At 41.3% G+C, this 24,363-nt stretch overlaps 1 protein-coding gene across 1 annotated transcript; it reads left to right on the top strand.

The window, feature by feature from the left end:
* Positions 1 to 1,516: 1,516 nt before the first annotated feature.
* elavl3 (ELAV like neuron-specific RNA binding protein 3) lies at positions 1,517 to 17,818 on the top strand (the record flags this gene model as incomplete). Its single annotated transcript, XM_083649538.1, has 7 exons — positions 1,517 to 1,534; positions 11,103 to 11,322; positions 11,420 to 11,523; positions 14,207 to 14,360; positions 14,511 to 14,736; positions 16,615 to 16,653; positions 17,491 to 17,818. The coding sequence occupies 7 exons, from the start codon at positions 1,517 to 1,519 to the stop codon at positions 17,816 to 17,818; spliced, it is 1,089 nt and encodes a 362-aa protein (XP_083505664.1).
* Between the last annotated feature and the right edge of the window lie 6,545 nt (positions 17,819 to 24,363).

Here is a 24,363-nt window from a genome sequence, read left to right on the forward strand (position 1 = left end):
TTACGCACACTCGCATGAACACCACCTCAGGTCAAGGCCCTATGGGGGTCTGCACAGAAATAGGTCATTTGTCACACATGATGTCCCGGGGCAGGGGATGCATTATAGATGAGACCAAACAGCCTGTCTCAGTGAGCACTCCCCACACAGCCAGGGATGAGAACTCCTCAGGAAAAGGATACTTACAGTAGATGCCATAAAGTAACATAAAAATCACTGCCGGCCATGTTTCTGTTTGTAAAGCAAAGAGAAAAACAACAACACTGACAATATTTCCTGATCAGAACTGCAACGTTTCTCAACCTCGTACTGAAAGGACATGAATTACGTTAATTCAGAGGCTAGCTAATTTGCTATTCTCATTTCTGCACCTGACCCTATGTTTAGCCATCTGCCATATGAAAAGTGGATCCCAGTAGGAAGCTGAGGAAGTCAGCCACTCATTCATCTTATTAGAGCATGCTTTAGTGATTTCATGCTTCCTTTTTGGCCACAACTCGGTTCACACACAATTCGGCCATAATGTTTTGCATCTTTTTTTAATAATCGTCTTATAATGTGGACTCAGTGTAGCAGTCTAGACACAAAATCGCTTTTATTTACAAACACAAAAATAAGAAGAGATGTTTGCTACGGCTTCATACAGGAGTGGAGGGAGGACGATAGAGAGAGGAAGGGGCTACGCTGGGGGAAGAAGTGATGGGGAATGAGAGAGAGACAAGGCTGCTGTCTTGTGCTGCACCCATCTGTTCTGAAAGTGCAGGTGGAGCCCTATTCACTCAGCTCTGCCTGTGTGTGTGTGTGTGTGTGTGTGTGTGTGTGTGTGTGTGTGTGTGTGTGTGTGTGTGTGCGTGCGTGTGTGTGTGTGTGTGAAGAGGGGGGCAGGAAGAAAGGAAGGGCAGTGAGGAGGGAGTGGAGAGATGGAGAGAGGGGCAGGGATGGAAGAGGGGAGAGGATAGGAGGAGGGGGGGGCTCTTGGTGATCTCTCTCCTGAAGGGGATAATGGGTGAGGAGCGCATTGCAATGGCTGCCATGTAGTACCCTCCCTGCACAATTAGCCAATCAGCAGCGCGCTCTGCCAGCTAGAAGGACGCATAAAGGAAGAACATTGCAGCAGAGGCACAGAAGGAGACTGCGAGAGGAGCGGGGAATTACACACAAAACACAGCAGAACACCCTCCCCTGGACACACCCTGCTTGAGGATCACTGTTTCTCTTTTTTCTGAACCGTCGCCCACGCCACTCGGAGAGAAAGCTCTCCCTCTCATCACCATCCTGAAGAAAAGCCCTTTCTCCACATTTTCACCCTGCAGAGGACACCTACCAATCGCAAAGGGCTGAGATCCCCTGGTGAAGATTGTCTTTTTTTTCTTTTTCTTTTTTTTTCTTTTAATTTGGACACCTCCAACTCCTGACAGAACATAAAGGCCGTGTCATCCAAAGGCCGAAGAGCATATATACAGACTCAGCCTCCAGCTTCAAGACCAGTGCAAAGGACCTAGATCTCTTTCATTGTATGTCAAGAATGGTTACTGTACGTATGACTCTATTTCTCTTATTTGTAAAGAGGATGCTCTAGCAGCATGCGTGCAAGATAGCCTCAGATCTCACTCCCTTTGTGCTGTATTTGATATGTACTATAATACATACACACATTTGATATAATTACAGATTTACATGGTAGCTAACATCTTTCTTATAGGCTATGCATTTTTGTTATTTATTTTAAATAGAGCTCCAGGGCCTATTTTGTTTGTCTAATAGCCTACTACCCACATGCTACAACATAGAATGGTTTTGGGATTAGCTGTTTATGTTTGTATCAAATGTGTAATGCAGTATTATTATGACAAGATTAACGGTCGATAGTGGCAAATCGCACACTGAATGATGCGCCATGCGCGGCTATGCTACAGCCTGCTGTATTCAACCTCTGCGATGGATAAAGTCTTTCTCCTGCCATTTTAGAATATATATTCATATATCACAGCCATTACGGCTGCCTAAACGTCGCAGTTGTGAATGTATTTCACGAACGATGCAGCGGTGAAGATGAAGGAATTCCGCAGGATTAGAGGGCAGTGATGAAGAGGCAGAAAGGCGTTGAGGCGCAGGGCTCAGTGGGGGGAGGACTGGCTGGTGCACTGTGCAGCACAAGGATGCTGGAGACGGCTTTCTGAGACAAACATGATGCCTCGGAGGCTGAGGGCCCATCCAGAGCAAAGCAACGGAAAAAAAGGGTCGAGTCACTCCGGGAGGGGGGGGGGGGGGGGGGGGGGATTACGCATCTTCGTTTGGATTGAATCAGATAGGCAAAATCCAAATTCCTCAGGCTTCTCGTTGCGATGCAACCGGTTATGCGTTGGAAATATCAGAGGCCGCGACAATGAGTGAGGAGATGGACATCTCCATTTTAAGCACATTTTTATCAGAGTATAACGCACGCAGGCTACAAGATGGCCCTGCGCGCATCACGCTTGTCGGATAAAGGGAGATGTGAGCGGTGATAAATTAGCTTTGCTCAATGCCGACGGCCGGATTGGGCGTGTCTCTGCTGGACTTGAGCACTAAACGAGGGCCTCAAAGCCTCTATCTGAACAAACGCCCTATTCCGCTTTACCTCTTGACTCAGGCCTAATGATGCTCTCCACACGCTGCCAGCAGATGGACGTTCATCTGAGCAGCCTCGAGAAGAGCACAGACTTAGTTAGCTACATTAAATTATCGAAGCAAATAAATAGCCTAAGCATAGGAACATCTATAATTAGCATAGAAGCTGCTGAAGGTCCATCCTCATGCAGGTGCGTTATCAATAGGGCATAGGCTACTCCCTACTTATTCAGGCGTGGTAATATCCACAAAACTATAGGCCTATTATTTATCTGCTCACTTTTTAGGAGGAATAGCATCTCTAAGATGCTGAACGCCAACAAAATATCGAGACCTTTAGGCAATATGTTCATTCTGTGGCAAATGTTTAAGATGTAATAAGCTGTTTAAGAAGCAAAGCACATTATTTAGTAACAAATAGATTCATTGAACACGATTGAGAGGAGAGTTGTGGTTGCTCCATGGACTTTAAATGGGCCCATTCACAACTTTAAGATCTCATTTCACGCAATTTCAAACAGCCAGACTGGGAGGCCTATTGCTTTGAATATCGGTGGACAGCAAGATATTCATTAAGATATATCATCTTCCAACTGTCGATTTGCATATTTTCAGCAATAGGCAGTTTAATTTTCTCTTTGTCGCACATTACCTGCACCTTGCGGGCCTAGTGTGACACAGACAGGCTATAGCTCCCCACATGGTCCGCAGTCCTCCATGCCTGTACCGCAGTGCCAAGCAAATAAAAGCGTTGAGTCAGATAACCTTTCCCAGGCACTTACACAATTCAAGGACAACGACAGCAGAGGCCATCAATGCAGACCAGTCTAACACAACATGCTTGATGTTTAGTTATAGTGTTCTCGAATTTAAACCAGAATCATTCGATGGTTATTTTAAAGGCAGTAGCCTATCAGCCTACACCTGAAGCACAATAATGAAGAGGCTGGACTTAGCATGCAGCTATATCTGTCCAACTCGAAGTCAAATGTAATGCTAAGCAGTGATTTGTAGGTCTCCTGTTGCTATAGTGACTTGAAGTAATTACAGTATCAGTCACAAATAAAAAGCCTAGAGAAGCAAGAGGGGGAGCATGCAACTCATCTCCTAGACTGCATGATTATTCGTCTTAATTAATCTTCACAACAGTGTCAAAAAGCAAATATGGGGATGGAGTGGAGGGTGAAGCCACATATTGTTGGTTTGTTTTTATGGTGGATGGATGTTTGCCTCATGGTGACCGATTGGAGGTCATAGTTTACTCACCCTTTTATTTTTACTAGGCTATCACACATTATAAGTCTGATACTTTTAACAATGAAATCGCCAGTGAAATATCCAGTGTTGTTATTTTCATTTGGCCTATATGACGGCGTTTTTGACTTGGAGCTGGCAACTGTAACATTCATTGTTCCCGGGAGCGTCCTGCAGCCGCTGGCCACGACACAAAGCGCCACTGTTTACATTAATATTCATAGTGCTGCCATGGTCTCTGCGAGGGAGAAGAGGAGGAACGGGTGTCTCTTTTGTTTGGCTGTTTCAATACGTTTATTCAGCAAAAAGGGGCTCCGGTTCATGAATGCCTGCAGAGCGCACACGTCTTGCCTTTTCAAAAGGGGCTAAATAAATAGAGAAACAGGGTGATCGGGGGTCTGCAATTAATCGTTTCCCCCCACATTTAAACACCCGGCTTTGTGATCATCCTTAAAATCTACCAAATGGAATGTGTTCAAATATAACAACAGAATCGATTCGATGGTCTTTGCGAGATTCACGGGCCTTGCTGGACTGAAACGAAATCGTCGGAAAGCCACTCCCTTTTTCAGCACGCTGGATAGCGCCCCGCATACAAGGACTTGCCAGACAGATTTCTTTCCCCTTCCCTCTGACGATGTCTGCTCTGCTCACATCCGATCAAAGGAGGCTATATATTCTGACTCTGAGAGCTGACATCTTTTATTTTCATCTATATTTTATTCTATTTTATCTGCCGAGCTAGACTAGAGAGCAGCCTCAGCAGAGAGCTGACATGAGCTGTGACTCCTGTCGTCCTGTTGTTTTACAGCTGCCACCATGATCCCTTAAGCTGCAGAGTGTGGCTAATGCCCTTTGTTTGGGATAATCCTGTAATCTGTGTTATTTAGGAGGCTCATTTACACTTCAGCCTATATAGCATTCAGTTTTAAATCATGCCTTCCAGAAGATTTTTTTTTATTGTTTTAATATAATGCATGTGTATTAAGAGACAAGGTTATGAAAAACACTATACACATCAGAATAAGATTCTCCTGAATTGTGATTATGAGTATTTTGGTTTTCATTGTTAGTTCAATACATATCAATCAAATGATTTATTATACCTCTATCCAGTGATTGTAAACCATAAATTACACAAAAAGAATGAAAACAAAATGTATTTACTTCTACACTAAGCCTAAATCAACCAAACACATAGGCGAATGGTTTTTCCTGGGACTGTTGATGGCCATCTCCTTTCATTTAAATATTTGTCATGATTATAGTGTACATGACAGGTTGCAGAGTCTGGTCACATTGATTGAGACACAAGTAGTCTGCTGTACATCATACACAGTATTGGAGCAGAAATTAATTGGACACGCTTTTAGGTCTCACAAGACAACACACCAACAGCTGCATTTACATTCAGTCATGTAATGCTTCTGTGTTTTGCTTCTGTGTTTTGTAATTGAATAGAGTGCAGTGTAGGTGGTATGTGCGCCTGGCAGTGGAGGCAGGGCTCTTGTGTGCGTGCAAGTCTGGGTTCATGTTTTTGGCAGTGGAGGCAGGGCTCTTGTGTGCGTGCAAGTCTGGAACCATGTGTAGGCGATGTGATGCAGTACATTAAATATTGAGGGAGATCTCGCAGACCCCCAAAATAGAAAAAGCAGTGTGGGACAATAGTGCTGCAGCCTAACAGCTGGAATCTGCCAGAATTGTGCCACCCACAAACAATTTTGTTGTCTCCAGTAGTTAAGCTTCTGGAGCCTGACTTATCTGGAATATCTCTACTGAGTGTAGTGTACTATGTGATTCACTATCACTTCTAGGCTCTTTATTTAATTGTTTGTGTGTGTGTGTGTGTGTGTGTGTGTGTGTGTGTGTGTGTATATATATATATATATATATATACACATATACATATACATATACACACACACACACAGACACACACACACACACACACACACATATATATATATATATATATATATATATATATATATATATATATATATATATATATATATATATATATATATATATATATATATATATAAGCAATAGATCATGACAGGCCGTGTTATATGCTTATTATACCACACCTAAGGGTTGTGCACCCTTAGCTGTGGTATAATAAGCATATATTACGGTCTGATGTGATCTATTGCTTTTATAAAATGGTTACCAAGTGTGGCAATATGAAAGTATACTACCGTAAATACTAAAGTATACTAAATCTAAGCCCCAATAAAGTACACACAGTGAGTGGCTCTAACTGTGGTATATTTAGTGTGGTATATGCTAAATATATATATATAGCATGCCAAACCTTTTAATTTCTGTATCAAAAGCTCAATCTTATTTGCTGCTTGTGTCAGCCAATCTCTGGACTATACTAACTGAATCTGTGAATTATATAACTTCTGCACTGTTCACTGAGGATGCGTGTTTTGCCATGCTGAGGTTTATATCATTTGGCGAGTCAACATTTCCATAATACAGATTTTATTCTTCTTCCAAAAAGCTCTTGTCATGTTTGGAACACGCTCAGATATGCTTGTATTGTACTTCTTGTAGTCAGAGGCACCACATCACAATGTACTGGCCTAATATTACAATGAAGAGCATGCATGATTCCACCCTTTTCAGCTGCTGTCAACATGGATTAATTGTACCATGTTTTATCAAGACACCTAAATGATTTATTGCTCTAGTTGCACATCAGATCAGCAAGTATTTTGGCTCTGCACCATAATCTTTATATGATGGATTGCTATTCTGCGTTGCACCGCCTTTGTGCTTAGATATGTGTTTGAAGTGTTTTATTTTTAGGCTGTCATAACTCACTCGCTCTATTACTTCCTACTCTGTGATGTTCTCCCCTTGTCATTGTCAATTTGACTTAAATATATCCCCCTGCAAAGCCATATAATATTAAAACATGGAGGAGCAATATTTGACCGGTGTATCTGCCCCAAACATACACACTTAGACACAGAGCTTAAAGTCAGAAATCCATTCAGCCATTAGAAACAATGCAGTCTTTGAGGGCCGTTACCTGGGCAACCTGAGCAGAGGTGTAGGGCTCAAAGCAGGTTACAGGGAAGAAGTGGGGGAAAGCCAGGACAAATCCATGAGCAGAAGAGGTGGGGAAACACACCAATCCTGCTTTTAGTTATGTGATCATAATATAGAAACATATAGAAATGATGTGATCAAGATAGAAACCGAAAGCACCACCGCTGCAGTGGCTGAATTAGAAGAGCCAGTAAAACTGAAACCTAGCAGCCACGTGTCCATGATACTGCATGGACTAGAATATAGAAAATCCTCTTCTCTGTCTAGCGTTTTCAGTGTGTCTGTGAGAGGAGTGTCCAGACACATGCAGAGGATGTTAGAGGGGCAGGGGCCCAAATTCATAGAAGGGCATGCCGGTGATTTTTGAAAACAACTAAATAAAAAAGATATGCCAGGAATGACTACTTTGGGGACACTATTAAAATGTATGTAATTTAAAACAAAGCCATGACTGAGGTTGGTTCAAATACTGTTACGTGTGACAGATAATTAATATTACATGCAAAGAAATGTATTTCAGTAAATTCTCCTCACATGTTAACCAGCCCTCTGACTGACATCCTCACGTGCAGACGCTCACTTAATACTGTATATATGCACTTCCTCTGGCTGCCTCTCTCACCTCCATATTTGTCTCTTACCACCCAAATGAACAGTATATTTATACTTTGTTTGACCACATACCTGATGACTGCGTCAAAGTAACTGGCGCTGACTGAGTCACGACTGATGAATGTGTGCAATTTGCATGTGACTGTGTAGTGCGTTCTTTCACCATAGAAACGCTGTGTTCAAGACAACTCGGAAAAAGGGCACTTCTCTATAAGAGGCCAAAAGGACAGGTGCTCAAGCCCCCTTTGAGATATATCTGTGCACGTGCCTGGGAGTGCCCACTCTCCTTTGAAAAGAAAAGGAAAAAAATAGCTGGTTATATTGTGGGAAGACATAACCCAAAAAGCTACAATAAGGTTGAATGGCAGGTGAATGCTTGCTTCAGTGATGTTTACACTTCAAGCCTATTCCTCCTTCAAGTCAGGAAATTCCCAGAATGTACTTGTGGAATAATTCTGCCATGGAAGATTCTTTAATTACCGTAAGTCCCTTAGATGCTATGGACTACATTGTGACACCCCAAGAGCTTTAGAAGAGACTTATTTAGCCCTATTGGCATACATAACACCCACCAGTTAGAGCTGTATCGTCTCATATAAACGTGCCAAACGGTTTACATTTGGGTCCCACTATGTACAGCACATTGCATGCAAAAAACAACAACAAAAACATGTTTATCCAGACACCTTATGGAGGCTGTTTGTGTGAATGATTTATTTATATCAGTGTTTCTCAAAGTGGGGTCCGGGGACCCCCAGGGGTCCTTGAGGGGTCTCCAGGAGGTCCCCAGCAAAAAGGGCAATAGTTATTTTCAATATAATTTCATCCATAAGTAACACAATGACAGGAAGTATGACTATTTTTGGTCATGGGTTTCATACACTTTCTGTAAAACATCTAAAAGCAAAAATCTCATCAGATGGGGGACCCTGTGACAAAATCTTATCAAATGGGTCTAATGGTCTAATTTGTGTCAGTTTAGGGGTCCTTGACGTGAAAAAATTTGAGAACCACTTATTTAAATGACATATTACATTCAAACACATACTGACATTTTCAAAGGCTTTTTTCAGTTGTATGGGTCAACAAGGAAATCCCAACACTTATACATAAGCAACATAATCCCCCCCTATTGTGTATGTTCAGTTTGAATCACAGAATAAGAATCACAGGAATATAAATGTTTACAATCATGTAGTATCCTAGTTATCACAAAGATTGATTTTGAGTTGAACACTTATTTAACACTTGTAAGTTCAACATTTTCCATATTTATTAAGTGAAATACATCTGTTATGATGTTTAATGGGGGGACTTAAAATTCAAACAACTTGAAAATAGGTTTATTTAACATGGGGGGGAAGCAACTCAAACATGTAAATGTTGATTTAACATTTTAATTATCATGGGCACTGTCTCCCACTTGCTCAATGGATGTGAGGCCAGTATTTGGCCGTATTAGCCTACTGTTTGTTTTAGATAGATAGATAGATAGATAGATAGATAGATAGATAGATAGATAGATAGATAGATAGATAGATAGATAGAGTACTTTATTCATCCCCATAGGGAAATTCTGGCGTTACAGCAGCAGTAGCATCAATGACATCAACAACTACTTAAACAATAAAAAGTTACACAAATTCCCGTAGGTAAGGTGCAGAGCAAAAACAGCACTATCAACATTGCTAGAAAGAAGCAATAAACAATACAATTAACAATTAAGCTCATAACCCTAAAATAATTTAAATGTAAAGAAAAAATAGGGAGTTTTACTTGCTCAAATAAATCAGAACTGGAAAAACTACCTTATTAATATAAGGGACTATATCGCATCTGAGCAACCATGTGGTACATAAACAGCATATTCTGTTTTTGTTTGTTTGTTTGATCTTTTCTGTTTTCACACTCAAAAAACAGTGTGCAATGACTGTACATTCAATTTCCACTGGAAATAAGGATCTAGAGATAGAGAACTGGGCGTTGAGCAGGAAAATTAGAGCAGGAAGTTTTGTTTCTGACCTGCACACACAGATGTTCCTTGACAAACTGTGGATCCCTGTGGATCAAATTAAGCAACAGGGTTTACTCCAGAGCAACACAGGAGACATAAACACAATTGTGCACTAACCCACTCAGACAAATAAAAGTGTGTTGGCCACAAAAGAAGCTTAACAAAGTTAGGAGAGTAAATCTAATCCGAATGTATTTCATCATCCCCAAAACCAATGATATTCCTCATTTGTTAGCACTAAATCCATTTAACAATGTCAGTCTCTCTTTTGTCTGTCAACTGCCCCCCTTCCCTTTCCAGCGTCACACACCACCATCTCTATCATCCCTGTGTGATGATGTAATGGCGTTTGACCCTGGAAGAGAGCTGGGGGAGGGGAGGAGAAAGGCAAAAAGGGACTGTGACATCTGCAGGACCAGAGGCAGGGGGCTAGAGAGGAAGAAAGAAGGGGTGAACGAGAGGAGGGGGAGGGGACAGGGTCTGCGTTTATGGCAAATCAGAGCTTGTGTCCTATCTCCTGTCAGCAATGCTGATTCTTGACCTTTCCTTATGACAGTGACAAGTGTGTGTGTGTGTGTGTGTGTGTGTGTGTGTGTGTGTGTGTGTGCGCGTGCGTGCGTGTGTGCGTGCATGCGTGCTTGTGGTTTATATGTATTAGAGATGCACCGATATGAACATTTTGCCTCGTACGATAACAATATTAACATTGCTGCTATGGCCGATAACCGATATTTACCAATGTCGATATGATCTGTATAAAAACAAGTTTCTAAGAAAATCTAATTTTGTACATACTGAAAAACACGTATAAGCACTGTGAATTTGAGAAAGTAATGTTTTTCTTTCATTCTAAAACATTTGGATAAGGTCATAAATCAGTCATTGCCAACCGGTGGGCCAGGGCCCACTGGTGGGGCACTACGGTATTGCAAGGTATTGCATCATTTGCAAAACATCACAAGCTTTGTAGGGGGGAAATTAAATAATAATAATAATTATTATTATTATGTATGAGAATGCATTTCCATTGTTGAATGATATCGTTATTTAATTTATATTCAATTATTCATTAATTAGCCTATTGCAGTCAGCCCCTCACTTTTAGTTTCTGATTTACCTTTGGTGCTGATGGACAGCTCCTTTTATCATCGTTAACGCATTATTTGGCCTTCGTACTGTTTACAGTCAGATGTGGGCTGCAAACATTTTTGAGATTTTCAAGTGGGCCATGAGTCGGAAAAGGTTTGGAACTGCTGCCATAATTCAATATGGGAATTTGGATGGAATATGGAATGGATACCGATGGAATATGGATACCGATTACATACATGTACCGATTACACAGATAACATTGCTGTTATTTTGCTCATCAGACTGATATGATATATTCAAAAACGACATCGGCCAATACTGATATGATTGCAAATGTATCTTGCATCCCTTGCATGTATCATTAACATGATAAATGCACATTCAGCCATTGTCACCACATAATTATGACCTATTGCATCTCAAATTATGAATCTAATCCCACCCTCTTCCTCAGCAGATAATCAGCACCATGGAAACCCAGGTGTCCAACGGTCCAAGCGGAACCAGTCTGCCTAATGGTCCAGTCATCAGCACCAACGGCGCCACAGATGACAGCAAAACCAACCTGATCGTCAATTATCTGCCTCAGAACATGACCCAGGAAGAGTTCAAAAGTCTATTTGGTAGCATTGGAGAGATTGAGTCCTGCAAGCTAGTTAGAGACAAGATAACAGGTGCGTCAAGCACACTTGGTCCGCATTTAATTCTTTATCGCTATACAAATGGTTCTGAGAATCGCTGATGCTACTATGTCACTTTGTTTGTCTCCAGGTCAGAGTTTGGGCTATGGGTTTGTAAACTACGTGGATCCCAATGATGCCGACAAGGCCATCAACACACTCAATGGTCTCAAACTGCAGACCAAAACAATCAAGGTAAGTGGAGCTCTGCTCTCTACCACTTTCACTTTTCCTTTTTCACTTCAATCCAGTGTGAGGAAGACAAAAAGAAAGGAAGTGGAGATTTTGGGGGGGGGGGGGGGGGGGGGGGTTGAGAGAGAGGTGGTGACAGACGCGACAGAGGGAGGGGGGGAAACGGGGAGGAGGAGGCAGGGGGAGTGGTGGCTAGAACAAAGGAGGTGAGAGAACGGGTGAAAAGAGGAGAGAGTGGAGGTCAGAAAGCAAGGGGCGGGCAGCATGCACAGGTTATTGTGATGGAAATGTAATTAGGAAGCAGGACTGTGGGGCATGAGGGTCAGTCCAGGTTACCCCATCTGCCTCCAATCTGGGCTAATTACGGGGCTTCTTTGTCCCAAAATCAGATGAGGGGAAGAGAGAGCAGATTATTAAACGCTACTGCCTTTCCCTCCCCCCGACCTGATCAAAGTAGATCAAAGATTGAGACAAAGTGCAGGATTGGGAAATTGAATCTCTGAGAGAGCAGACCAGGGGATCCTGCAACAGCTGTCCATGGATATGGATGTGGTTGACTCCCGACTAGTCAAACAGCAAGCTATCAGCATGCTTCAAGTCGAGCACTGGATCTGGTTCCTTTATTGAAGAACAAATGCATGTAGCTTGGCACATAAAATTGATTCACATAGCCCATTGCATTATCAAAGATTAAAAAAAAAAAATCTTCTACCTCTGGTACAGCCATGTGGAGTGTTTAAATCGTCATGACACCTATTATACTACATTGCTAATGATATGTTATACCATACATTAATTAAGTTGATGTGTCTGTGCTTAGATCGTTCCTTCTACCATGCTACCATTCATTTCTCCAACCATATTGAATACCCCATTTTTAGAAATGAGTATTGTGTGAATAATACCACAGATTATTCTGTGACAAAGCAAATATGTGATTTTGCAGGAGGCGTCAATAGAGAGGGGGGAGGGAGGGAGGGAGGGGGCAGCAGTAGGAGGGTAGGGGGTCGCTCGGAGAGCAGAATGCCAATGACAGGATTAGAGGCCATATGGGCTGCAGGCACCATCTGTACTGTGGGAGCGACAGGGAGAGGGTTAATTATAGGCCAGTCTCTGCTCCCCGAAAGCAGCAACTCCCCCGACTCCTCCAGAACACCCTAATCACTGCCCCACACAACCCTCCTGCTCATACAGTCTGTCTGTGTACACAATACACACTGGTGCTTAGTACTGACCCCTCAAATCGGAACACCTGTATTCATTCTAAAAAGTAATTCACAAGTTGTTCAAATTCACATCAGGGGCCTGTGAAATAAATGACATTAAACTTCACAGCCAAAACACATTTTCAAAATGCGTAGGATTCTTCTTCTTCTTTACATATCCATACAATCTCTACATTATGTGAGGATGTGTTTATAAAGCGTGTGAGCGAGTCTCGTGATCCGTTTACACTGTTTGCTGGTTGCCAGTGGAGCTCTTCTCCCCTAGAGGATAGAGGAGACAAAGGAAGAAGGCAGGAGAGGGTGGGCCGATCAGCCTATCTCAGACAACACTCACTCTCTCTCCCTCCATCACACACAAACACAACACACAACAATGGACTGAAGCGCACTATCTATCATACACATGCTCACATGCTCTCATACACAGGAACAGCACGAATGACTTTAACAATCAATCAGATATCCTTCCAGATGATCAGATGCAGAATGTTCTCAACAGTGACCAACAATGAATCACAAGGGATACAAATGCAAAAGATAGCAGAAATGGCCATAAACCCACGAGTGAAGGCAGTGCCGCAGGAATAAGTTAGCATGGGTTCCCTCGTCTCAAAGACAATGGGCTTTTTGAATGGGTTTTTGGTTGGATGCCAGAAATAAAGTCTGTGGTTAACAAAAGTTGATGATACTTACAGGTTTTGTTCAGGAAGATAATCTTCACAAATCAACACAACTTTTCTGACTTCTGAAGCGATCACATTTATGCTTCAAAAATCATAAGTGGTGTTCATTTGTGAAGATTATCTTGCTGAACACAAGGATAAGACACAGACACAAATATCATAAACTTCTGTTAACCACAGACCTTATTTCAGACATCTAACCAGAAACCCGTTAAAAAAACGAATTGACTTCAAGACGAGGGAACCCAGCGCAATGTGCTAACTTCCGGGTTGGCCTGTCATCCCTGTGCCCCTCTACTCATACGAGAATAGAACTGAAGCCCCCCACACAGCCACCCATCCACCCCCTGTTCAGAAGAAAGTTGCCAACACTCAAGCTTGTTAACTCAGATTGGCATCATCAGTGTGGGAGATGGTCACAGTCGTCACAGAGTGTGGTGCTCAAAGGAACTGATGAAGTCAGCAGAACAGTAGTGTCACATAGCATGGAGAGAGAGGGGGCTTTGGAAATGGTGAGGGATGAGTAATAAGCAGGACTGTTATAATAAAAGAGTACAGGTGTGGGATACAAAGGAGACGGAGCAAGGGGGGGATGGGGAACTTAATTAGGAAACTCATCTAAGGCTCATTCCAGTTACCTGAGTTTTCCTTGAAGTGATAAAATACAATCTGATTGCAATCTGATGGCAGAAAACGCATGTTAATGCCAGGTGTAAATGGCCTCATATTCTTCTTTGTTGAGTTCATGTTTTTCTGTGATTTCTTTCTGTGCTGTAGGTATCATATGCCCGGCCAAGCTCGGCTTCTATTCGTGATGCTAACCTTTACGTGAGCGGCCTTCCCAAGACCATGAGCCAGAAGGACATGGAACAGCTGTTCTCCCAATATGGCCGCATCATCACATCACGCATCCTAGTGGACCAAGTTACAGGTACAGCCTTATTTCACTACTATGCTGTCACTCGAGCCCAATTTCCCTGGATGAACTTCAGCGAGCACAGGCCGGGTCCCATGTGTCAGCCAGTGGGTCAGTCCTCGACTCCCAGGTACTAACATTGGTCTGTGTTCTGATCCGGAGCAGGCATATCGCGAGGAGTGGGCTTCATCCGGTTTGACAAGCGAAATGAGGCAGAGGAGGCCATCAAAGGTCTGAATGGACAGAAGCCCCTGGGCGCAGCCGAGCCCATCACGGTCAAGTTCGCCAACAACCCCAGCCAGAAGACAGGCCAGGCCTTACTGACCCAGCTGTACCAGACTGCTGCCCGCCGCTACACGGGGCCCCTGCACCACCAGACTCAGCGCTTCAGGTACTTGACCTCTGCCACACCCAGACAACACACCTTCTGACCCCATCCTGCAGCCACAGCTATAAAAAGTGACCGCTTCCACATCAAATCACCAGTAATCCTGCTGTGTCGAGTATCTTAAGCTGAGCCAAAGTGCAAACTTAAGTGAAATCAACATCCCCCCAGTTTACCAGATCTCAACATTTCCTGGTTTTAGTATGACATGGAATATCATTGACAAGTAAATTAAGCAGAGACTAAAGAGGCATCATGGTCACAGTAGCCATGAAACAGTTGATTTTCAAATGTTTTTAATAGGCTACATTATCAGTCCTGTCTGTTGTGAGTGCTTCATCATCAGTTGAATCAGATACTATGTTTGAGAAGCTCTATCTAAAACATACTTAAGAAGTTTTATTGACATTGAAGCTCTTTACATATAACATAACTCCCAACAGACTCAACTGTCCTCATGGACACTTTAGTAAAGAGTAAATATTTTCACAGTGACTATGTTGGTAGTATTTCTTCTTTGAAAACAAACCACCGGGTGAAGTAGCACACCAAACTGACAGCAAATGTGGTTGGTAGTTTTACATTGATAAACAATTTGTGGTGGAAAATATGCAAAATTGTAAGCCACAATTAATACAAGTCATATCAACTAATGGCATTTCAAGTAGCAGTATGGGAGATGCTTTCTTCTACATCACAAATATACTTAGTCAAGTCACTTTCAACTCACATGCCACTTCAACTCATTTAGACTTTTAGGTGAGTGAATGCATTCTGATTTGTTGTTAAAGCAAAAGAAGCACTTATAAAGTCAAAATGAGGGATTGTAACGACTAAATGAGTCAACTGCTCTATTTGACAAGATGATTTCTTTTATAGCACAGAGGGAGCTCTCTATGGCACTTTTCGTCTTTCCCTCTCACTCTTCTTCTCTGACTTTCTTTTAAACTGCAGCGTGATCCCTCCATTTGGAAAGGGACCAGATCCAAATAACAGCACAAAACCAATGTAAGAGACCAGATTTTTACAAGTACAATAAAAACTAAAGCTCCACAAATCTTGGTTTAAGAAGAATCATACTAACCCCTTAAACTTTGTCTGTACTTTCAGACATTATAATGAGATTAACATAGCCAGGCATTGGCCACATCTACAGTACTCAGAGCTCAATTTTAAATGAAGGTTAACACCTAACAAATAGAGATCATAAGGGGTTAAAGACATGCCAATTTTTAAGAGTGATGTAATGACAAATAATTTATCAGCAGTTAAAGAATATGTGCACTGACCTACAGGATACAAAGTTTTTGTTTGTTTGTTTGTTTGTTTTTTGTTTTACATTTAAAGGTACTTGAGGGCATACTTAAAGGGAAACTATTTTGGAAACTGAAACATAAGTAGCCAGGCCTGCTCAAGGTTTTGTCCCCGTTAAAGGGCTCTTTTTCCTTGCCGCCATCACCAAGTGCTGCCCTTGTTGGGAAATTGTTTCAATTGTCACATGACCTGCAGTAAAATCACCAGTGCATGTGAGAATTGTTTCAATTGTTGGGTCTTAAAATAAACAGCCTGGTCTTCTACCTGCTCTATTTGTAAAGCGCCTTGAGATAACTCGTTATGATTTGGCGGTATATAAATATTAAATTGATTGATTGATTGATTGATCGAAATCATCGATACTAAATGAGACACATACTCAAAGCACTTTTGGGGTTGATCTGTCATCACTCTGTGATTGGATGTTTGAGACTATGGGCTCCATTGCAGTGAAGGATGCCCTCTGGAGGCCAGCTGGTGAAGGAGCTACATGTTAACTGAAAGCCCCCCTTCCTTGTAGATCTCATAACTAACTTCTCCACCCCCTTCATTCTCCCTCTTGCGTTGCAGACTCGACAATTTACTAAACGCCAGCTACGGAGTCAAGAGGTAAATGCCAAAGGTGTACTTTCAAAAGCATCCATGAAAAAAACAATCAAACAAAGTGCCGGGAATACCACCTGCTGACTTCATCTTGAAATTAGATACATTATGATGGTTGTAATTCCTGATTCACATTACCCAGTGCCCATTCAGCCATGTTATACAAGCAGCTAGGCAGCCCAGACAACAAAATACTGCAATTACGTTCAGCATTGCTGTAGCCTTCTAACAGCAAGGTATTCTGGCATGGCTTTGTTTAACCTTTTTGTTCCTTTCTTTTGATGAATGGAAATGATTTCTATGTATTTATTTATGAACTAACATTGTCAGTTTCAGTTGCTTTAATGTCCCCTTTTTTTCCACCAGCATGGACATACCAGATTCCGTTTGCGTCTCCTCTGTTTGCTCCAGTTTTTGTATGATTTGATTCTGATTTGCTTTTCATCCCTCTCTAGGTTTCTGTGTTTTGTTCAATATTGTGATTTCTGTTGAACATTGTGATGTATGTGTTTGATTCTTGCAGAGGCTTTTGGTCAGCAGAGAATATGAAAAAAAAAAAAAAAAAAAAAAAAGCTAATTGTGTGGGTGTCTGTGTGCCAGGGCACACAGTGTCATTTTGTATGAAAGCAGGTAGTTTGGAGCCACTGTTGTGCCTGCCCACACACATTTATCTACTTACTGTACAGCAGAGGGGACGGGAATGGGGTCCCCCGACTCCATACCCGACTACAGAGCTTTATCATTTCTCACGGCTACTTGCCCATAAGAGACAGTATAGAGTACAGCATGCTGTGTGGAACTTCAGAATGACACCCATGGTAGTTCTCCCTCTCTGCTCCCCAGATTCTCCCCCATCACCATTGACAGCATGACCAGCCTGGCCGGGGTCAACCTAACCGGGCCAACCGGGGCCGGCTGGTGCATCTTTGTGTACAACCTGTCCCCTGAAGCGGACGAGAGCGTTCTGTGGCAGCTCTTCGGGCCCTTCGGCGCCGTCACGAACGTCAAGGTCATCCGTGACTTCACCACCAACAAATGTAAGGGCTTTGGCTTTGTCACCATGACCAACTACGACGAAGCCGCCATGGCCATCGCCAGCCTCAATGGCTACCGCCTGGGCGACCGTGTGCTGCAGGTTTCCTTCAAGACCAGCAAGCAGCACAAGGCCTGAGAGAGAGGATGCTGTTGTTTGCTCCTTCGACCTGCAGGGAGAGTACTTGAGCTCCCTGTGCCATCACTCTACATGGGCCTGGACTGAGTCTCTCTCTGACACACATTGTCACACACATTCATGATATCCTGTCACCCACACAGACATGACGCACGCACACAAACACACACACATAATGCAACATATCCATACATACGCAGACATACACGAGTCAGAGTTTCAAACAAATACACCAGTAGAGTTTTTCTTTTCTCTTTACACAACATGCTAGTCCGTCCTTATATTTGCCTGGATTGAATTAGTAGGGGTACGTTAGTTGGTGTGTTGGTGGCGGGGGCGAGAGGTATTTATGAAGGAGACAGTCTAACGAATGTGACAGAGAATGTGCGCCGAGTGCTTTGATTGAATTCAGGCAAATAATGACAACTGATGAACAAAACGATCAAAAAATCGAAATGAACGAATATGTGCAATTTACCCAAACTCTTACCCCACCATCTCTCCCATTATCTTGCTGGAGAGGATGTAGTCACTTTTTTTACACTTGGGCATTTTGAATCAGCGATTTTTTTAGATCAAAGAAAAATAAATTAAAAAACAGTGTTCTCTTATATACGTATATTAAAATATAACTATATATTCAATATTTAAGGTGGTTATAATAGCCGAGTATGTAAGCATTTTCTAGAAACTTTGACTACTGTTTCCCGACTCTGCATTAGGTGGTGCCTAGTGTGAGGGCAGTTTCTATACCCCATGTGAGCTCGTTAGCTCTGAACCAATATGATCTAGGTTAACTAATGGATACTGGTCACAGTAATGAGTAGTCTGAAGGCCGTCAGAATCACTCTTTCCCTCTCCGACAACACAGTCTCACACCGAAAGACACAAAAGTACACATGTTTATCACAGAAACACACAGTTCAACTATTATTGACTAGAGGACACACACATATTGTGTCCACTAAAAGGAAACACTCTAGTTTTAGTATCTATCCTCAGAATGAATTCCACCACAAGCAGACTGTCTGTGAACTTAGAGCATCGTGGCAGTGTTCCCATGGTGACAGTGTTCATTAGCAATTCTCTGATGGGCTAGAGAGTGATGAGTGTAAGGGGAAACCCTTTCACTGTAAGGGGAAACCCTCTCACCATGACACAGCCACTTTAAAGGAAAATACCGGTGTTTTCCACTTTTTGGGTTTAATTTATTTTACTGCACCTCTATTTTACATTATCCACAGGCCATTTCCCATTGCATGGCTTTGTTTTTATGATTTGGTGCGAGGTCCCTTTAAACGAAAGGTCGTCTGGTGATCTAAGAGGTCAGCAAGAAGGAGAGAAAAACAAACAGGACATGAAAGACAACACAAACTATATTGATCCGACTGCATGCAATTGCTGATTCACTTTTATCAAAGAACAAGAAGGCGATTTCCCTTTAGTAAGTGGGCATTACTAAATTTGCAGTGATGGATTACAGCTTCGGATTGACATGGGTATCTGTCAGGACGCTTCAATATGATTGGGATCCAATGAACTGCCAAAATGAATGAAGTACATGTCAAACAACACGTGGATTGAACGATGTCCCAGACAGGTCTGTAGAGACATAACAGAGATGAGGAAAAAACTCAAGCGCACCGGTATTTTTCTTTAAACGAATGAACATGAAGAAGCTCTCCAAGTACATGAGGTCATAGTTTTAGATTTCAGTGCTGTTCCAATGACTGACAACTCTGAGTGACTTAGAGTCATGTGTGTGAGCGATGATATCTGGCAACGATCAGATAATCACTGATCCTTGGAGGAGAAAGACTGTTACCACTTCCTCCAGCTTTGCCAAATGCTCCTCAGTTTCATTTAAACCCCTTCTATTCTACGAAAAGATTCCTAGACTAAGCTTTGAACTCCTGCCCTCTCAAAAGACGATTGTACAAAATCAAGCCTGCAAATAAGTGTCAATTATACTTCTATTTGCAACAGAAAGGGATTTTACTTACTTGCTTCAGATCTGTTTGGCACTACTACCAAAATAGCATTTCTCAAAATATCCCCAACCCAATTGCATGGAAATTATTTATGGCACCCTTGATGAAACATTAAGGCCAACTACAAACTGTCTTGCTGAACTGTCTGTTACAGACTAGACTGAAGATTTGCCACGGGGAGAGCTATTTGTCTTTTAATATCAAGACATCTGCACATGATAATAGATTAAATAAGGTCAACTATATTCAAGACATTTTTGCTTTTCTAAATGACGCTGTGTTAGCCAAAGAGGACGACGATCTCTTTGAAAGGATTACATTAGAGATAAATCTATTTTTATACATACAAAAGAACAAGACCTTGTGCTGAATTTTTACAGATTCTTAAGCTTGGAAAAATTGGGACATCGTGTGGCATTATTTTAAACCCTCTGATCTTTGCAGAGAGAGGGGGAACAAGCATGCGGTGTATGGGTGGGGATTTAGGGAGGGGGCGAAGGAAAGTTATATCTCATACAAACTTGGCTATTTAACCATATCGAACTGATTGAAACCACCTCAACAGAAACAAATTTGATGTAGAAAAAAGAGAGAGAGAGGAAAAAAAGGCTAACCTGACAGACACATCTATACTCTTCAGTGTGTAGACACACGGGTATCTCTTGTCCTGAAGTTGTGCACAGAATCCCAGACGAAGCTGCAGGGGGACAGGCACACTGCCCAGCTGTAAAACTGAACGGCTGCTTGCAAATCAAAAGGTAAAGGACAGATTCAAACAATGTCGCAGATTCATAATGAACATTGAGTAGGATTCATTGTGATTAGGTAGATCTGATTTTAGCCAAAGAATTGCTTTGCAAGTCAGTATCAAGAAGGATAAATTAAGGCTCACTATATTATCCCCCCCAAGTAATTGCTGTACAAATCTTTGTTATTTATTGAATAAGGACCCTCTTTCATTTCCGTTATCATTACTTTTGAATATCTCAGTTGTGCATATCAGTTTGCATTTGTTTATCCTTAAACTAAGAAACCAAATCCTAAATTGAAATAGTTGCAAGCAATCCCATTTGCACATGTTTCATCAAGTCACCGATTCATTGATATAGATATAGATATATATATAAAAAAAGGCATATCAAAACCATATCGTGACGAATCAGTTCACCTCTTGAGAAAAAGTGTGTGCATCCATATAGTGCATTTCCCACCAACGTTAAAATCATCAGCTTTGAATCATTATTAAATGAATCCTTTAAAACTGTAAACATTGCACCACCGCAAACACTCTGGCTTCTTCTTTCTACCCCACTCACACTCTTTTATTCCCCAATATACTCTAAATGATTATTGGTGGCATGTCCAATGCTAAACCACACACATGATCAATACTAGCTATTTTGGGTCTGGGAATTCATGAGAAATAGGTAGTACAGTAAGACTGAGCACTTGGTGAGACCTGTAATAGCCCTTAGAAACAAACAAGACAACAGGCCATGTTGAACTGCAGCTGGAGCTGTTGATCTAGCCATGTCCAATCCAGTACAGTCTAGCCACAACCAAACCAACAGCCCGAGACAACCCTTCATACACAGCCAATACAAAGACCCTCGTCCCACACCTAATGTACAGTAGAGAGCCAAGGACAATGGCAGGAAACAACAGTACTACACCGCTTGAGCAACTACAATAATCATTTAAAAAGACAAAAAAACTTTCCTATGGAACAGTAAGTGCAATGTGCTTTGTTTTTATATTGACTGAGAACAAATGATATATATTTTTTAAAAAAGAAATTAAACGTCACACTGAAATGGTTTGCGGAATAGCGAAAGGATCAAATGTTCAGAAAAAAAATGCGCTAAACGAACAAAGTCATTAAATGATGAGTTCACCCAAAAATGAAAAATCAGCCATTATCTACTCACACCCATGCCAATGGAAGGGACGTTTGAAAGTTGCTCACCATCCACTTCAATTGTTTAGGAGAATTCTGTAACAGTTTTGCTGTGAAACTCCACAAATGTTTTGTGGACTAAAAACTTCACCCGCCCTTCCATCGGCATGGGGGTGAGTAGATAATGACTAAATTTTCATTTTTTGGGTGAACTGATCCTTTAAGAGAATCAAACAAGCAATGAGAGCTCTGATCTCTAAATGTCCATAATCACTTCCTCAGCCCCTGATTTGTGCTCTGACCATGCAAGCTCAGACAAACTGCATATTTGACTGACTTAAAAGGATAGTTTGGATTTGTTTTTATGGTTGTATGACGTACTTGAATAAAGTCTGTACTACATGCAGTAGAATGTAGCTGGCATGGTCCCAGTTTGCAGAAAATGGAGACCGGCCACGTCAGGCAAGTAGAGATGTCTGAAAAACAACAGAAAGAAAAAAACATAAAATGCTTCCATACTGCTCGCCTGCCATAATCCAAGTCTCCACAACCCCTGAGATGCCAAGTTGACTTGAAAAGACATAATTTACACTGTTTTTAGCTGAAGTCACAGGTGTTCCAAGAGCAATATGGATACAGTGCAGATTTCCACTAAATACAGGGTGTAAATTACATCTTTTCAAGTCAACTTGGCATGTCAGGGCTTGTGGAGACTTGTAATATGCCAGGTGAGCAGTATGGAGGCTTTTTTCTTCTCTGTTGTTGTTTACATTTTTGCTCATGACCCTGCTCACTCAGCAGAGTTCTACTTGCCTGACACGGCCGGTCTCCATTTCTCCAAACTGGGACCACGCAGGCTGCATTCTACTGCATGTAATACACTGACTGGCGGTAAGTACCTGATACAACCCACATCAAAAAAGCCAAAGTATCCCTTTAATAGAGCAATTCTCAATGACCTTGAAAGGAATACTGTCTAATATATCATCAGTTTTAGCCCATGTCAATTTCAAATATCATTTTTTTCCTGTAATTTATTGATTTATTTTACATATCAAGACTCACTTGTTAAATTAGCGTATTTGTGTTGTTGATGTTGCCATAGAGGACACACATGGGTCAAAGATTTTGTTTGGTTGCATTGATTGGGTACAATTTATTCTTTTTCTTCCATTATTTAATTAGTTGCAGTTCTTACAGTGTATGCAGATTTTAGACTTAGTTAGATTATTTTATTTCAATCAAACTGTGTTCAATTGTGTTTGTAAAAGTCTGTGGTAGCTTTTGTTGCAACATAAAATAATTTAAACAGAAAAAATTCAAAATAGCGCCAACAAACTTGTATTATTTGGGCGACTTTAAGCTTGTAGTTTTAACTTATTGTTAACTTAAAAACTATTTATTATGATTATTATTATTGCCTCGTATAAAGTATGTTTTGTGTATATTTATGGTTTATTTCATTATATTTGCAAGTTTAAAAGATTTAAGTTTGCCAAAATTGTGGTTACACCATTTCGTTTCTTAAAGGGGGACAAATAGATTAAAAAACAGCTTTAGAAGTACGATTTGGAAAAGTTCTCCATAGTCAAAGAATGCACTGCTATATTTAACTAATTGAAGTGTATAAACATACATGCTGTGTGCTAGATGTTATGCCTTTACTGCCTGTGTTCTGTTTGTCTTGTTAAATGAAAATCTTTTGATTATTTAATCTAATCACAGTCTTGTTTTTTCAACCACTCTTGAGACCCCCTGACAGTGCCGGGACATGGGACGGGCCGTGCAGCGTGGCTGTGGCCCATTAAGAGGGTCCAGCAACAAGCCAGGCACACAGGCCATGTCCTGGGCTTTGTATGCTCTCAAGATGCTTTCCTGTCGATGCTGATGGGTTGATAAATATAAGAATGATTATCGGGTTGCGTTTCCCCAAAGGCATCATCATGCTGACATCATCTTAATATCAATTTATGCTAGTGAGACAAAGATGTTCTTTAGTGCCAAGATGCGTTTGGCAACCGAGCCAAGAGCTCCAGCAAAATATTACAGAGCTCACAACAGCTGCAGGAAGGTTTTCTTGGGAGTCAATTGGGTAGGGAAGGGATGAGTGGTCCTTCTGTTTCTCAACCAACTGTATTTTGTGTCTATTTATTTAGAAGAGGGGACACAGTAACTTAGTGATGTTTTTCTTACATTTTCCTGGAATGGTAGAACAAATCAAAGGTGAAAATGATCAAAACAGTTCTGCTGACACCAATGTCAGTGGAAGAAATACTAAATCTCATACTTCCAAACATGACCAAATGAACAATGACGAAATTTAACAAAGAAAAAAAAATAAACCTTTCAGTTTAGTCTAGGATATTTATTACTGGGATTTCAGCTGAAGACGCTTGAAGACTTTTTCATGGAATTGTTTAATTATTTGTACTTTACATGCCAGAAAAAAATAAAAGTTACAAATCTGAGTGACCCAATTTTCTTTTATTTAACTTAGTGCCAAAACAATATAACTGACCAAACACATGAAGAGATTGCCATTTGTCACCATCATGTATGCACATACAGTATACTAATCAACTTAGTGAACAATTAAATAGTTAATGTTTCTTCTGACTTGCTTTCACGGCACACCACATCTCAGGAATTAGAGGCAA

This window comes from Poromitra crassiceps (assembly GCF_964638095.1).
Source record: "Poromitra crassiceps genome assembly, chromosome: 13".
NCBI lineage: Eukaryota > Metazoa > Chordata > Actinopteri > Beryciformes > Melamphaidae > Poromitra > Poromitra crassiceps.